This window comes from Strigops habroptila, chromosome 6, assembly GCF_004027225.2.
Source record: "Strigops habroptila isolate Jane chromosome 6, bStrHab1.2.pri, whole genome shotgun sequence".
NCBI lineage: Eukaryota > Metazoa > Chordata > Aves > Psittaciformes > Psittacidae > Strigops > Strigops habroptila.
Window position 1 is genome coordinate 43,843,106 of NC_044282.2, and position 18,202 is coordinate 43,861,307.

The following is an 18,202-nucleotide window of genomic DNA, read 5'->3' on the forward strand; positions in this document are numbered from 1 at the left end:
TAAGAGAAATGGGGACAAGGTTCAGCATGGGAAAGCCCAATTTATTATAAATGACAAAAAAATACCATCAGATTGGTCAAACACTGGCATGGATTGTGGGAACTCTAACCTTAGAGATACTCAAAAATTGACTGAACAAGGTCCTGAGCTACCTGCCCCAACTGGGCTTGGTCTGAGCAGGAGTTTGGATTAGGTAACAATTGGAGTGCCCTGCCTACATGATCTTGTAATTTGTTAATACATCTTAAAAACTGTATGAGGCAGCACACTGTTTGGCCTCCTATTGGCAGTACAGATTCAGGCTCATTTCCAGAAAGATCAACCATCATCTTTCTACTTGATTTCAGTTCCTTCTTGACAGTTCAAGTTCAATCATCAATCAATTTCTTTGTATAGTTGTATATATTTGAAATATTTCTATATTTGTTTGTATATGTTCTTTTCAACAATCGAAAGTGATGACTTTGAAGCCTAGTTTACAGAGCTAATGAAAGCTCAGAAATTCTCAGCACGGCAGATAAAGTAGATCACACCAAATGTCCTGAACAGTGAGAGGGACTGTGTGCCTGACATAACACTCCCAGTTTCTACTCCCGGCATCCATCTGCCTCTGCTTCAGAGTTTCTGTTCATCCCGAAAGGATGTTGCAGCTGTCTGGGTAGCGGTAAAAGAAACAACAGAGCTTTTAGTACGATATTCAATAACCTGAAATTGTTACCATTTCACCGTAACCTGTCAGACTGTATGAGGCAGATCGCACATTATGTGAACAAAGGAGACATTCCTTCAGCGAGGGCAGGAAGCTCAGATAAGACCATTAAAACTGTTCCAAGATAAACTATTCTTTCTTGTGCTGGAATCTGAGACTGTATTGAACAGCACTTAAGTAATAATTCCAGCTTCATAAGAACATTCTAGGGTATCATTAAGTAAAGCACTTGAAAATGAATTGTGCTTTTTATCGTCATGCGATATGCTCTGGTGTCTTTTCTTACTTTGGCCCTTCTTACTTTCTCCTTAAATTTAACAAAGGAAGAAAGCCCATGCTTTTGTACAATTTCCCCTTCTGCAGCTCCCATAAGATTAGGCAGTACAAGCTTGGTTTACACTGTAAACATTTCATGAAAGAGCCACTTTAATTTCACAGTCTAATAGCTGCAGGAATAGTTTCCTAAACAGCTGTGCAGATTGCTGGAGAGGTCAGAGGTTACAAACAGGGATAAATGGCTGTACAGCACAATGGCACTGTGCGACTGCATACTGCAGTGTAGAAAACAGCTCGCTTGCCCAGAAACACTTCGCCCAGTTGGGAATGCAGGCAGGGAGAGAAAGTGCTCATGCTCTATTATACCTTAGGGCTCAGGCTCTCATGCACTGCAAAATTAGAAAAGCAGCCTTGAGAGGCTAACAAACAACTCTGCCTTACATGATTTTTACAAGAAAAAGGTTTCCCTCTGATTTTTTAAAGCAATACATATCTTTTGCAAAATCACCTGTTGGTTTTGTGTGCTTACAGCCAAACAGCCCTGAGCATCTTTTTACTGCTCCTTACTCTGACTTCTAATTCATTAGGTTAGTGTTGGTACAGATCTTGTCTAAAAATTGATTAATACTTTTTCTCAGGCCGGCAAAGAAAAGCCAAAACATTCTTTTTTTTTCCAGAGTAAATCCTGGATTCAAACTCTGACAAAATATTTTAAAAGAATCACTGTCCTTACAAACATGCCTGTTAATTAACTGCCTCCTGACAAGGAACACAGCTGAAACACAAATTCTCTGTTTTGATTAGCTCAGAGGTGGTGATCCTCAGCTATACATGACATGGAAGAAGAAGAGCACCTTATTAACCTCCAGGCATGAAGTAGGTGTAGGCAGAATTCCACTTTCAGCATCCTTTCAAGCAAAGGGAAAAACACTGATTTCAAGACAAATATAGCATCACAGGAAAGTCAACTGCGAGACCGTGGAACATGTTACCCTGCAAATTACATTTTACAGAAATGCCTCCAACAGGTTGCCACTTCCCAGTGCTCATTGTTGTGGACTGTATCTATTTCTTGCACAGAATGTAATCCATTGGCAATCCAGATTCTTCAGAAACTGACAATTTCCCATTTCTATGGTGAGGGAAATTTATAAGAAGAAAATACCCTTTGGATAAATACCTTATTTCTTATATTTACCTTTGGAAAGTATTTTCACTGACATGAACAAACAAAAAAAAAGTTTTTCTTAACCTTAAATACAATCCCACTATCTTGAAATGTCTTTTAAAGTTTAAGAAGGAGTAAAACTATTTTTGAGATCCATTTGATTACATAAGACTTTATATGAAGATATAAAATGCATTTGGCCTGTGGTAACATTCATAAGACACATTATTAACACATTGGTTAACATTCACAAGAATTTTTGCAAAATTTAGAGATATGTGGTCCTGACATGTTTACTAGTCACCTATTTTTGAATCAGTAGCATTTACTCTGGGTTCACTAGAGTTAATACCAAACTTTGTAAAAATGGAATTAAAATCACGTAAACTATGGTTAAAACATTGTATTCTGGATACATGTTTTGCATATAAACTAGTAGACAGATACCTTTCATGTGCGTTAAATATTACTTATAATTTACAGAAGTTTACTGTATTAAACTAAAATATAAACTCAAACAGAAGTTAAGTAATTTCCTTGCCAATATTTGACTAAATAATACTTTAAAAATACCTTTTTCTTCTAAAACAACTAATGATAGGACTCTGTCTATGACAGTATCAACCAGAAATGGCTTTTGTCAAGCGTAAAGAGTGCAAACTTTGCTCATGCATGCATGGAATTTGGCCTTGGAATATTGTTGTCACTCCATTAAAAACATGCTGCTCAGGGAAAGTTTTTCAAAGGTACAGAACATAATCTCAAACCCAAAGCCAGCTAAAGATGGTGGGAGGTTTTCCATTGATTTAAGAGGGCTTTGGATCAGGTCTCAGGAGAGACTTAGAACCGCTGAAGGTCTTTTTCTATAAATGGAAGTGTTGAGGATTAAACCTTAACTGGCTTTAAAAATACTGAAATAAAATTCTTAATAATTCCATTCTTTCAGATTGTTCACAGTGAAGTCACAACAGATGTATTGGGTATTATTAAAAAAAAGGCCCTTGCCCCTCCTCCATTACACCTATACTTATGGAACATACTTACGCTTTCCTGACAGATGTTTCTTGATTAGTGCATCAGAGGAAAACAAATCAGCACCTACAATGGTTCCTGGAGAAGCCTTGAGGAGAAACCCATAATCTATAATTTTTTTAAAATTATTCAGTTCTTTTCATATCAATTTTTATGATTTGCCTATTTTTTCCATAATTTGCTTGTAAGTCTTATTCATGGGGAACAAAACCAGTGATTTACCTCTGCAGTGTCCAGCATACCCAACATTTACAGCTTTTAAATTAAAACTTATTTGTGAAATGCACAGCAGTTAAAATAGCAGATACTGAATTCACTCCCTTTTAAAGAATAACCCTGGTATTTAAAAGCAAAATATACAAATATTTGTAAGAAATGTTTTTGGGTTTTTTTTCATTTTTATATCTATTGTCTGATATCATGTCTATTTCATGACTGAATGATAGATTCAGATCATATAGCCAAAAAGTAAATTTTATGTTGTTTACCTATTAAACTCTGAATTCAGCATTCAGTAAACTGCATTTCATACAGGGCCATTTTGGTTCTTTTAGCTACCATCACTTTATACGAGCAAACAAAATCCCTAACCTCATAGTTTTACAGGCAAAATGAGTAAATTGTGATTTTCTACAACATCTGGTTTAAAATGCTTTTTGCATTAATTGTGTGTTCAAGAAAAGCGCCAGACTGAATGGCCTGGAAAAAAGTAGTTCTCTACCTGTAAAAAAAAAAAAAAAAAGAAATAATGGAAAAGAAAAGAAAAAAATAAAAGACTATGGCTTGGTTTTCCTATAAACTGCTTCTATATGATTTGATTCCTTTCCTACTTAATATAGAAGTGCTCCAGTATCTAATCTCTTTGGAATAAATTATATTTATAGCTCTTTTAAGATGATCATATGCTTTCATAATGCTATCCCCATTAATTTGCAGTTTGAAAATTTAGAAACTAGATTCCATTCATCCCGTGTACCGTTAACTCTGAAGCCTGAAGATGGCTTTTTAAATATCACTCTGATTGACTACTTTATAGCTGAACATTTTAATGAAACTATGTAAATAGTATAACTTTGGAAATGGCATCTTAAGCATAATTTATTTAGATTTTTTTTTTTTAAGGGTCTGTCTTTTTTTCCTTTTTACCACAGTCCAAAAAAAAAATGGATAACAACAGTAATATGCTTATACTGCAGTCCTCCTCTGGCTCTATTTTATTACAGAAAACAGATACTGCAGTACTGCAGATAGATACACTAGAGCTGAGTGCAGTGTAAGCACAGTCAAGCGTATAAAAAATAATTAATGATGGCCAGTGTTAAAATACTCCTCAAAATCTATGGTTGTTTCACACAGTGTACACCAAATGAGCCCATGCTGAAAGAGCACAGTGTCGTTATCTGTGGAAGGAGAGAAATCAGCAGACTTTGAAGCAGTGGAAATTCTGTGTGTGTTAGGGTAGAAGAGCAGTTTTTACATGCAGATGAGCAAATGTAAATTCCACTTCCTGGGAATACAAAAAATATTGTAAAAGAATATTATGATGAGGTGTTTATGAGGGATATGGGATATTTTTGAGATATAGATACTACAGTGCTGCAAAAAATGTGTGCCACATAAAGTCCCAATAGCACTGAGATAAAAATAAAGGGGTGAACTTGACTGCATGGCAAAATCAGATGTTACTGTGCAGATACAGACACCAAGTAATCAAGTTAGCAATTGGCCATTTTAAGAAACCAAACAATGCAAGGAAGTTTATAACTTCAAAAGATTTAAATCAGGCAATCAAACATGAATGCTAACCCAAGAGAGCAGCTGAGGGCATCTGCCCAGATCATCACTGTTGTATCTTAGCGTAACTCTGAAGGCAATGGAGCTATGCTAATTTACACCAACTGAGGATCCGGACAATCATATTCAGGACTTTGAGTGACAATATTACTTTTATTTTGGGGTATATATTAAAGGGTTTTGGCAAGTCTGACCAAACACAGAAAGTGCAAAACACTGCACTTTTAATCCCCTTTTAGCAACTGTTTAGTTTATGCAACTTCCCATAGGGATTGCCTCAGCACTTGGGGTATACCACAGCATCATGTTGCAGATCTTTGAGGATCTGGATGGAATGAGAAATTGGTTATGATCTGTTGATTTGAAGCAAAAATGATCAACATCACAATGGCAGTTTGCACAATAACCAAATTGTGCCAAAGACCCTTGAATTGAATACGAGCAAATGACAGGCTGAATGAGATTAATTATGTAGGACACATTCAGTGACAAAGAAGTATGACCAAACCCAAGGAAGGCGGAGGCAACTATACAAATGGAAAGACTCCAAGACAAGGAGGCCTTAGAGAGATTCATTGGGCATATTAACATAACTAAGCAAATTCATTGATAATTAATCACAATTAAGTGCTCCTCTCAGAATAGCTGCTTAGTGACTGCACAGAATGGCACTGGAATGACTGACAAGAGAAAAGTTTTGAAAATTAAAATGAACTGCCAAATAAACGTTCACACTGAAATATTTGGCGATTAGTGGAGAGCTTAGGAACTATGGGTTGTATCTTCAAAACTGCCTATGTTGTTATTGCAGACACTGAATTCCACTTTCAAAGTTAGGCATATAGAAGTTGCAATGATATAGATGCCCGGCACTTACATTTCTTCTGAAAACAAAGTTTAGACTCTTAAGTCACACAGGTTGTTTTGAAAAAATTACTCTAATTCAGTGAATGTTTACTGGAATTGAGACTGTTTTGGGTGACAACTAAGTGGCAAATGGTTTTAAATACTGATTAAAACTCAAACAGTATAAAAGTACAGCTATCAATAGCTTTTGTTTAAAATAGTTGAGTACATAAAGAAAAAGGCCATAAACTATTTGGTTATTATATATGTCACTATGCAAATGAAGCCTCTAATTTCAGAGCATTTCATGGTATTGAAAACTTACTAAGGCCCTGATTCTGCAAGGTGCTTCATGCAAACAATGTTGTGCCTGCATGGAACATTTCACAGCATCAGAGGTACTGATATGCAGATGGTTTTTAAGGAGCTTTTTAGAGAGCACATGCTTTTAAGGCTACCTCTCAGTAATGAAAACAATGATGAAGGGTCTTATGTAAACAGAACTCAAGTATTTTCCATTCTGGAGACAAAAGTTGACAAACTTAAGTGAGAAAAATGGAATGACTCAACCTTACTGGAGTCTGAATGAGTTATTCTAACAGAAAAAAAAGCCCAGCCACTTCCATATGTAAAACTTATTGCGACTACAGTGATGAGGTTGCTGCAGATGATGGGTTTCTATACAAAGGACATTATCATAACACCACACAACATGAGGTTGGAAATGCTAGGTATAACCTACAGTGCCCATTTGAGTATTGAGAAGTGCAGGAACAGAGCCCAAGGTGTTCTGTTCTGGCCAGGCATGCATGCTGCCATCAAAGATAAGGTATCCAAGTGGAAATCTGCAATAAATACAGGAAACAAAAATGCAAAAAAAACCCACTGAAACCACATGAGATTCCTAATTTCACTTGGCCCAAGGACTTAGCTGAACAAACTGCGAAAGATTATTCCTTACAAGTGAACTAATATTGGGGATCTATGTTCCTTGGTTTTGTTTTTAATAAGTTAAATTAGACTCGCACACTAACTTGCAATTTAATAACACATCAAAAACCACAGTTTGTTTTACCATAACATTGCAGATAAGTTAATAAAACACTATCCTTTACAAATGGCTCACTCCAGTAATTTTTAACGTTACTCCAAATACATCACAGCTGGTCCTTGCAATCACATTTTCTATATAAAAATCAGTTAAAACATCAAGGAACTTAAAAAGGTGTCCTCAGATTAAAAGGATTCATACTTAACATCAAAGGAATATTTCATTATAACACAAGTTTACTTACTAGGCTCAACAACCTCAGTATTCAAGAAAACTGTAATGAAAACTTCTATAAGTTTCCCATGTAGAAAAAACAAAAAAAGGACATAAACAACAGGGGTAAAAAAGTGATAATAAGAATGGAAATGATTATTCCTCTTGCAACAAAGAGTAATTTTCAGAGAGAAAAATGAGTGAAAACAATATAATGGGTCATAGTCTTACTGAGTTCTTATAGGAAGACAGATGTAATCTCAGCAGGAAAAGGGAAGGAAAGGGAAGGGAAGTGAAAAGAAGGCAAGGCAAGGCAAAATAGTCCTGTGCAGATGAAGCAACAAATGTACACCCAGGCACTGAATAGCAGAAACACCTAAGTGGCAAAAGAGGATGTAGGTGGAGAAATCACTTCAGCAGCTGAACAGATCTCTGCAGAAATAATTGGTTTGAGTACAAAAACTGACTGTATATTGGAAGAGCTATCAAGATTTAAAGAGTATAGGTACAACCAGTGTCCAAGAATAATCTAATTACCTGTGTAAAGAGGGGAATGTTTGTCATGTTTATTAATGTATTCTATTAATTTTTGTTTCTGCATTTTAATTTTGTGTTTGGAGACCTATTTTTTTTTTTTTTTTTTTGTCAGATTACTAAAGTGAGGAAGAAAATATTACTTTGTTCAGGTAATATTTTATTTCACATATTCATCAGAATAAATACAACACAAGCATCTCCATTTCTGGAAGGATACCCCTTCTTCCCAGTTGCTAGTTCTTGCTCAGTAAATTGCAGTAAAATTACACCAATAAAAGTGAATGTTAGAGATTATACTAACATGTAAGAGTTTCCCTAGAAGTATGAACTAAGGATATTCTTCTATCCAGAAAAAACTGTACTGCATGGAGTTGTTCTTCCTAGAAGAATTGTAGTGAACAAGGAGAACTTCAGAGAAATTCATTTTCCTATCTGAACTGAATGGAAGACATTGCTAGGATGACACATCTGGGAATAGGGAAACAAGGTTAAAAAGAAGATAAGAATATGACCACCAGGAGTATGGAAGTTAAAGCAGAGTGACATGGAAAGAAGGAGGCACAGAAATTCCAACTCTTACTTCATTGTGGAGAATGTGCAAAAATAGACCAAGCTCCTCACTTTGAGCTAAGAAGAGATGCAGAAAGGAAAAGCTCTCAGCCTTCATTGTAGAGAGGGAAATGAGACTGTACTCCTCCCTGTAAGTGTCATAGCAGAATACCAAAAGATGTCCACCGCAGAAAATAATGACATGCAAAATCTACATAGAGACACAGGTGCTTTGGGATTGAAGGACTGGGTATATTACAATAGTATCAGAAAAGTATCCAAACCTGTAGGCACCTGGTTGAACTGCAAATCTTTCAGAGGATCAAATTCTTTAATATAAGCACTAATGGGATTTTCTGGCAGAAAAATAACCCAAAGGAACAAGGGTAAATGTTGACAATTTGATAGTCAGTTTCACACTAGACTAAGCTAAGGCTTGGTTACCTGTGGCCTTTGAAAAATTATGATTATTTTTACATCAAAGTAGCACTAAGTAGAAGTAAATTTGTCATTTTCAGGGAGTATCTGGTACCCAAGTTCTCTGGTTCCCACATTGGCAGTACACTGAGTAGAAAACCGGTATGTTGCATTTTGGCTGGGATTGATTTACTGATGATCACAATGTATCCTTTTAAAAAAACAATTTATTTTAAGGTTTTTTAAATTTTATTTTAAATAAGATCTGAAGTGCTCCAAAATTTTGTTTTATTATAGTATTTATTATTCTCCAATGGGATTACAGTTTTGAAGCAACTGTAACTATGAGAATCATAGAATCAACTAGGTTGGAAAAGACCTTTAAGATCATCAAGTCCTTTTTGCTTTTCACAAGTACTATAACCAAAAACTTAATGCTGGAAAAACTTGGATTCTTTCTAGACATTCATTTCTTCAGAGACCCTTAAAGCTGCTGACCACTTTTTTTGCCAGCAGCAGTAACTGAGAATTAAAGCTGAAGAAATTCTTCTGTTATTTGGAGATCATTGACCAGGCTGTGTAACTATTTTGGTCTGCAGATAAACTATGAACAAAGACTCTCATGTTTCTACTTGGGCTTTGGGTGAAAGTAGAAAATTGTACAATCTGCATGGTGAATCTGAGCAAGAAGATTTATAGAAGAAAAACATGTGTGGTAAGGAATAAATATGCTGACCCTGGAACAATTTAATTGAAAGCTGAAACATTATTATTCTGGGAGCCAGGAAATGCGAGTGATGGAATCTATGGAGCCACAATTACCAAAAGGACATACAGGGAGCATAACTGTAAGCAAAATTAACTTTTTCAGATTCTCGTATTAATTTGTTTATGAATTTTATCTGAATGATATATTTCATTAATATTATTTGTTAATAGTGTCTGCTATTTAATATTTTAGTTGGGGCTTAGAAAGAATCAGTGTGTTAGCAAAACTCCAGTTAGGAGGCTGCATTATATGTAACTTGTGTGGTTTGTACACCTCACACAAAGAAAGCATGGATTGGTAAAATGTGATACAAAGGCTTTACCAGCACATATGGGATATTTGCTAGATAAGCTATGCATGGCAAAGCCATAAAACTATGAAATCTTTCCAAACTATGCAGCCCAGAAACACCAGTTCTATGCTGCACTATCAATTCTTCTACTGCAGCATCAATTGTTCTCTATACCCCATGCATAAAAAACGTATTTGCCATAAATTTTACAAAGGTTGAAATCTTTATGATGACTGGAAGCAACTAAGTGGAAAACTGGAACAAGGAATAAAAGATGAACAGATGAGAACAGTAGAGATTGGTAGGGACAGGACAGAAGGGATCTCAGCTTGGGATACAGGCAAAAAAATGTGTATACATTTCTCTCTACAACCTGGGGCAGGAGCCAAGGTTACTGATTCTCACTGCTCTTCTGCTGTCGGCAAATACGTATGAAGCACACCAGCAATGATGTTCCCCACCTCCTGGTGTCAGTCCACGCAGTTACACCTTCTACCGCTGTTTGCTACCACAGTAGTTTAGGTGTCCTATATAGCAGATATCAAGTTCTTATGGTGGCTGTTGGCCTGACAGAGAGCCAGTAGGATCCCACATTATGGAATTCCTGCTTCTTTTCAGCTTGCTCTTTTTAAAAGCAAGGAAAGTATACTCCCAGACCTCACACACAGAAATATAACAGATGTAAATGAAGTACTTCACAGTTTAAAATTTCCCAAATCAAAATCCCCTATGTACCTTTGCTTTAGCTGTTTTCTGCATATACTATATCATTCACATGATCACATCTTCCATCTTAAGCAGCAAACAAGAGCATAAATGAGAGCTGTATAAAGGATGCTGCCATCCATAGGACTCCTACTTCCCTGCTTTCAAATATATGTGAGAAATGCAAAGATGTTTCATTTCTCTCTCTGTACTAACTTTATCAGGATGTAGAGATAAAGGACAATAAAAATATCAGTGTGATGGAGGAAGGAGATGGGCTGATTAGACAATGAGCTTGAGACAGGGAGCAATGTAGAAAAAATTATGAAGGAAAACAGGACAGAGTAAATGGTCCAAGTGGAAGCTGGGACTGATCAGAGTTTCAGCAGAGGATAAAGGATAGTCCCATGGCTGTTCTGGAATACTGGACTCTCTCCTGCTTTTTCATGCCTTTTCACAAAGGCTCATGTAGGAGTGACTTCTGAATTCCCACAGCTCCAAGCAAATTCAGTGGGTACTTTGGCATTGAACAAATACAGTATTCTTTACGATCTGAAGAACTCTGACAAACTGAGTCCTAGAAGTCTCAAACTGAGCAATCAAAATTATATACTAAAGTTTTCTGGCTTTAAAATGGGGATAATACCAACCCTGACTTAATTCAGGGTATAATTGCAGATAAAATAAATTAATTCCTTTATAACCAAGATAAAGTATTTAGTAAACACTCAGATGCAATTGAAGTAACAAATGTGTGAGTGAATTAGTAGTTATATCTTGAAAGCACAGTTTGAGAAAAGTGCAGTGAAAGACAAACATGGGCCATACATGGGATAATGAGGAAAACAGAAGAAATTCATTAGCTGCTTACGCAGTGATTACTGCCCTGTGCAGTGAATTGCTTTGTTATCCTATGGAAAAATATCTGATCAGAAAATGAAGGATTGACTTGTAATGAAAATGCAAAAGAGAGCTAAGTTAGCCTGCTTAAAATTTTGGCATTTACTAACTTGAATTCACTCAAGCGAGTTTTTATGTGTTCAATAGATACTATGGTAATTAATTGCTAAACAATTTATACTAAATGCAAAATAAACAATAGATGCTAAGTAAATAATAGATGCTAAACCTAAAAATATAACTTTAAATATGACTGAATCTTGTTCTCTTTGCTTAGGCAAAACTTGAAATAGGTAAAGAGAATGGCATGAGACAGGAGTGGGGTCTCAAGTTTAAGTTAATTTTTTAATTTCTTCCTGGTCTCTATTAGGTAGGCTTGATTGCAGATGCTCGAGAAAGGCAGAGGAGATAGAGTAATTCAGGAATACCTTCCTAGTACAAGTGGAAATTTTATAGAAGGTTAGAGCAGCAAGCTATGTGCTTAAAGTATTATTCATGCTGCCCCAAGAGTCTTGTCTGTGTTTTGCTTATATAATTACATTTCTTTGCACATCTACCACTTGAACCATCCTCACCCAAAATCCAGGTCCAAAATTGAGTTTCTCTGGGGTTACGTGCCCATGTCTTACTCTGCTTATACTTATATGTTCTCCCTAATCTCATTTACGTTCCTTCCCCCTGCGTATCACAAAGCCTTCTAGCAGCATATACCATCATGATCAAAACTGATAGTTTCAAAACACTATTTTTGACTTGGTGGAAAATAAATTGTAAATTTTGCACCTATTGTTTGCATCTAGTGACTAGAGTAGCTAAGACTAGAAAGCAATCTTACTTGAGCAGCTTTCTCATGCTTGCTTTCTTATCTTTCCCATGCTTTACATGGAGGTTTGATTTTTTTATCAGGGTATGTACTGAACTCAAGAAATGCTATTTAAGGCACTCATGTATGGTAAAGACAGAATACTGCTTAGCATGGCAGTATAAGCTACCCATTTATGTTTTCCCTTCCAATTTTTTCCTCATTACTTTACAAACATCTTTTTGTGTTAACCATAGTACCAACTCAGGAGTACCACTAGCTCGTAGCACTAACAAACGCATACAGAGTTGCAGTTGAGCATACAGTGCAGGAACACAGACCAAAGCTAAGTTTCACAATTCTCTAACTTTCATTGCTTATAATTGTCACTCTAAAAGAAATGAAAGGAATTGTAAAGAATGCATTTTAAGTAGGGGAATAACTAAGTAAACACTAAAAAACATAGTCAAATGAGAAAATTCATTAAGCTGATAACAGTGATACAAACCTGGGGAAAATTATGCAAGCATTAGAGAAAAAAAAAATTGTTTTCTCTTCCCTCCGATCTACATCTGAGAAACTACAGCCCTTTACTGGTTGTGTAATCAGAAGTATTTCACCAGTCTGATTGCATGAGAATTTTCCGTTCTAATTAGCAAACTCAAACGTTCAGAGAAAAATTGAATAGGAATTCAAACTTTTAGATTAAATTCCAGAAGTTCTGACTTTTGTCCACCCCTATCACCTAATGAATACACAAAAGGAAAAACTACATAAACAGACTTATGTACAGAGCCAGTCCGTATGGAATTTCTAGAGACTTCAACACACGATCCAAGTAGGATCAGCCTCTTCTGCACCAGCTCTCCAGACAGCATTTCTAATATCTGATACAACTATACACAATTTGCAGTCAAATAAATATTTATAAAGAAAATATTTGTTCTTTATATCTTACTTGAGTTCTTGTGAGCTTGTGGCCAGCATACTTCGAATGCTTTTGTCAGCCAAGGGACAGCCAGATAAACTGTAAGACATGGCAGGACATATAAGTAAGTTAATCTTCTCATTAACTGAACACTCCCAAACAAACACAACATAAAAATTAAAAAGTAAAAGTTTATAATGCAGAAAAGCGATGGGGCAAGTGCTGTAATATTGAATTTTGTAATATAGTTAACCCTCTGAATATATTTAGGTATCAACATTACTTCCAAAATTACATACTGTAAATGGTCTTTTGTTTGTTTTTTCTCTATGAACTAGTAAAATGTAACAAAAAATATTTGAGATTCCTGGGTTAACTACTTAAATGCTTAAGAATACTTTGGAAATTTTAGTAATCTATTTAAAAATAAAAGACGTTTATACAACACACAAATTAGCATGCTTTTAAGATCAACATATATTACTCAAAGGGTTAACACATAGTTCAACGTTTTACTTTGACAGCATTGTTGAGGTAAGCTGAAAACAATAAATTGAAAAGACAGAATCCACCATGAAAAAAATGAAGTCACACCTTCTATGTGAGGCGTAATTACCAGTCACATGACCACTCCCATCACACCCTGGTGTTGGACATCTGCCACCAAACAAAAACAAAAACAGCCAAAATAGTAAGTATGTTTAAAAAAAACTTTTAAAAGTTTCATTGTTTCCAGTTTAGCTGCAATGACTGCAAGGGGTTTTAAGCATCCTAATCAAAAAGCTGCAAAATGAACAGGTTTAAATGAAAATGGTGTCTCAATACAATATAGCATCATTAAGAACAAGCAAATACACGTTAGCTTATCACTTTACTTAACTGGCAGTTTGAAACATTTATATGCTGCAAATGTTGCATGCTCATACTGCAAGGCGTATATGTTTTCGTTTGTTTAAAAAAAGACAAAGAGAGAAAGGTTAAAAGGAGAAAAATAATTTCACCTCACATTATGCTTACGTTATTAAATCCTTTTTGCTCTCTTTGCATTGAGGGTATTTGGGTTTAGGACTTGGGATAGTAACTTCACCAGGATACCTTCTTTCTTCAAGAGCCTCTTGGAAAGGATCCAAATCTTCTGGCTACAGGTAAATATATACATATAAGTTTCAGCCAGATGAGGTTGCAACTTACACAAAATAATGCAAAGCAGAGTCATCAGATGTTATCACCTTCTTTGTCTTATTCTGCCAGAGAAATTGAAATTATGTTGTATTATTTCACAGATTAAACCTTTGAACAATACTTGGATATTTCAATGAAGACTTAACAGCAGTACGTGGAACATATAGCTTGTTTATCTTGAAAAGAAAAAAAGGTAAACCAGCTTTTTCTACAGGTGTCATATTATTTTGCTTTAAAAGAATCAGTATTTTTTTCTAAAGACCTAATACAGTATCTTCTGTATCAAAAAGCAATCTTAAATAGCATTTTTAATGGTTTAGAACATCTCAAAGATGAAATAGGAGCAATCTTAACATCTACACACAGAATCTCAATCTGCAGCAAACCTCAATGGATCTGTCTGGCAGAATAGAATTATATAATTTGCAATTAACTTCACTGATGCATTCCAAAATACAAACCCCTGTATTTCAGGACTGAAGTGGATGAATGCATTGATTTAGTGATTCCTGCAGATGGTGCTATAAACACCACAGCAGAAATAAGGAGTTCTTGCCCTTAAACAAACATGCTAGTTTACCTCAGATTTCCTTGATAGTGACAATTATCCTTCTAACTTCAGTGAAATTAACAGCAAAACCATAATTAACAGCAAAGCTAGAATGCATTCAGTGTATGTAGTGAAAATGCCGCTTTTCTATATGTTTCAAACTTGCTGAAAATAGTTTTATGTTTTAATGAAAATTGGCAAGAGATGTGCTACACACAAATGATTAGCCTAATTTTCTGTTATAAACCAAGAAAAAAACTGAGAACAAGCTCTAGAAGTCTCCAAAGAGCTAAATTACATTGACTGCAGGATCACAAACTGCGCAGCGGATACGGGTTAAAACCTGATGAACAGAAGCAGTGACATGGAACTTTGTTGACAGACCTCTCCAATGTCCTGGCTATTCTAAGTTTTGAAAAGTAAAATAAATTCACTAACGTATTTTCTTTATTTGCCTCTTCTTTGTAAAGGGTTTTGCTGTTGTCTTGGCATTATGAATTGAAAAGTAAAACTGATTTCTAATATACTTTCTTTGTATTCTTGAAAGAAAGTATTTCGTTAATACAGGCCCTTTCACAGACAAAGCTATCAGTAGTGTATAAGTAATCTAGAAGAAGATTAGCTGAAATAATTGAAAGCTTACATTATACTCTGCTGCTTTTGTTTAAATTGATTTCTAAGTAATACATGCATTTAAATACTCAGCACATCATTTATGGTTTCCAAATTCAGGAGAATATCTTGTCTTGAGAGCTGATTATCCCAGTATTGCACAGTTATGTCAACTTGCTTATACAGAGAAATGTAATCTGGATATAGTGAAATGTTTTTACTGCAGAAAATATTTGTTAACAAGATGCTGCTGTTAGAAAACATGATTCACATTCATGGTTCAAATGTTGTCTTATGGAACTTAGTCACAGATCAGATGTGTGCCAGCATGATATAGTCCTAAAGATTAACCAGCAGAAAGTCCTTTTTGTATAAACCCACCATTTTAATCACGTATTAATGTTTTCTCTTTCCCTCCAAATCTCAGAAATGTAATGAATTACCAAAATCAGATTGCAACAAGAACTAAGAGATGAAAAAGACATACATTAATCTCTTTGGAATCATCTTCATCTATCCTAGTGGGCTTCATTTTAGTGTAGTCCACTGGCAAGTCCCAGCAGTCACCCTCATTCAGTTGGTAACACCGGTTATTCATCACGGCTTGCCGTTGTGGGGACATTGGCTCCAGTGGTGTCAAAATGGTACAGCAACCATCTCGCTGTCTCTGCTTGTTCATGCTCAGATCCAACGTCCCATTTTCATCGACTTCCATATCAGGATTCTGTCAAAATAAGAAAAATGCTGTTAATTCGGCTTCACACTAGCAAACTGTTACCTCTTCTTCAATCTGACTGCCTAGCAGAATGATAAAAAGCTTTTCCATTCCTGTATAGATTGTAAGAATTGAGCCCCCTCCCACACATAGCATGATGCTGTTATACAACATTAATGCTGTTAAAGCAGATTTCTTCCTGAATGGCTAATCTGATGTTTGGGGGAAGACGGGAGAGTCTTCATTACCCCTCCTGCCACCTGGCACACAGGTGAAAAATTTGGAATAAAAAGGAGAAATCTTTAAAGCTATCTTTTTGTCATTATCTTTATGTTCTTGATTCATTCTGTGACAGGTGAGTATCTATGAGTTAACATCTGCATAATTCTTGTTTCCAGTTCTGACAACTGTCTGGGTCATGAGAGTAACAAAAACCAGCTAGCATCAAACAGTCTTTGTTTCTTTATTTAAGATTAACAGTCAGTGTTTAAACAGTTAATGCCAGAAAATTAAACAGGGAGGTAGGCTACCAAAACAAGTCCTTTTGGACTCCATGTGCCAGTGAGGAAATATATTCAGATTTCACAGTTCCTTCCCTGGAGATGTAAATGTTTTAACATTTCATGTATCTATCTTCATAATCAATAAATTTAAGTAGCAGAATAATTGCAACAATAATTGTGCCAATTTCTGCAGCAACTGAGGTGCTGTGAAACATAGGATGAGTATGGGGTCTGACTTTTTCTTTCATGGAAACAAACAAGGATTGTCTATTATATTAGCCAAGGAGAAATAAGATATATTAAAATGAAGACAAATTTAAAAAAACTAAGGACAGATAAAATAAAAATGCCCACAGAGAATCTCACATCTTTTCAAAAATGAAAAGCTCCATGAGAACTTGGGTTTCAAAACCAATGTGAATGCGACTGACTCCTCGTATGTCTGGCGACTTGCCCTTCTCTTGAGTAACAACAGAGCTGCAGGGAAGCACTGTGAATACAAATCTCTCTTTCTGAATTACTGCCTTTTATCAGAGCATATTTCTAATTGCTGCTATCCTGCTAATTTAATTTAGAAAATACTTGTTTATCTTCTCAGATTCATTCCTTCAGTCTCAATAAAGGGTGACACACTAGGAAAGAGGGCCCTTCTGGTTTTGACATGGAAGATTTTTAGCATTTTATTCCAACTTTTTCCATTGTGTTGATATAGAGAACAACTGCAATTATTCACATGCCAGAAAGTATTAAATAAGTTAATATAAAAAGCATTTGAAAACAAAGTCACCAGCTATTCTGGCTTAAATCATGTTATTACTAATACCTAGTGCTATGGGTTTAGTTCATTATGAATGATCTAGGGGCTTTACAGGATGAGAGAAAGATATGTAGAAGATATCTTCCTTTGTCTATATGTAGAAGAACAGAAGATGTCTGCCAGCTCAAAAGCTCTTCTATAAGCACAACAAAAATGCTTTCCTCTGCACTGCATCTGTCTACTTAGCCATCTAGTGGTCTCCTGTAGGTAGCACCGTACTGTTTACTGGTGCATGTTAAATACTCATTTCTTAACAGCTATCACAGTTGAAACAATGTTTATAATAAAAAACAATCTTCTGGTAAATCTTTAATGAATCATAATAGTACACTGTTTTTTCTTAATATATAAAATTTAACAACAAAAGTCAATATAGCCATTTCATGATATACTGAGGCTCTATGAACATGCAGAAGATTAGTGATCCTGCACTACTGTTAAGCACATTTAAAGTCACCTGTACCAGAGGATTTGTTCATTCCCAATGTATTATGCAGTGATTTAAGAACTGTGATATTACAGGCAGGCAAGAAATTATAACATACAAGTAGCACAGATTTCTTTGTATTAGATCTTACAACCTTAGGTCCCATTTGTGACTTTTTAAAATGAAAATGCATCGTTAAATCTTAATCCTTTCACAAAATGTATGAATCAGACTGTGTTTAGCAAAAAAATCAGTAGTGCAATTAATACCACTTGAGCAATCCAAACATCTTTTATAATTGCAGATATCACTAGTAAGAGACAAATTTAAAAAAAGGAGTACATGCTACCAGTATCATCAGTTTAAACCAGTCGGGATTTCCCGAGACACTCGTGACCGATTTGCATC

The 18,202-nt window shown here is 35.5% G+C and overlaps 1 protein-coding gene across 18 annotated transcripts in view; it reads right to left on the reverse strand.

The window, feature by feature from the left end:
• MYT1L (myelin transcription factor 1 like) overlaps positions 1-18,202 on the reverse strand; it is a 301,101-nt gene that overhangs the window by 43,226 nt on the left and 239,673 nt on the right. For 16 of the 18 annotated variants that reach the window (XM_030489651.1, XM_030489647.1, XM_030489655.1 and 13 more), the window contains 4 exons: positions 15,820-16,056; positions 14,006-14,127; positions 13,583-13,645; positions 13,019-13,087 (listed from right to left, as the gene is read on the reverse strand). In XM_030489651.1, coding sequence (XP_030345511.1) covers positions 13,019-13,087; positions 13,583-13,645; positions 14,006-14,127; positions 15,820-16,056 — 491 coding nt within the window. The remainder of the gene's footprint in view (positions 1-13,018; positions 13,088-13,582; positions 13,646-14,005; positions 14,128-15,819; positions 16,057-18,202) is intronic. The other 2 variants (XM_030489661.1, XM_030489660.1) reach the window with 1 other exon arrangement.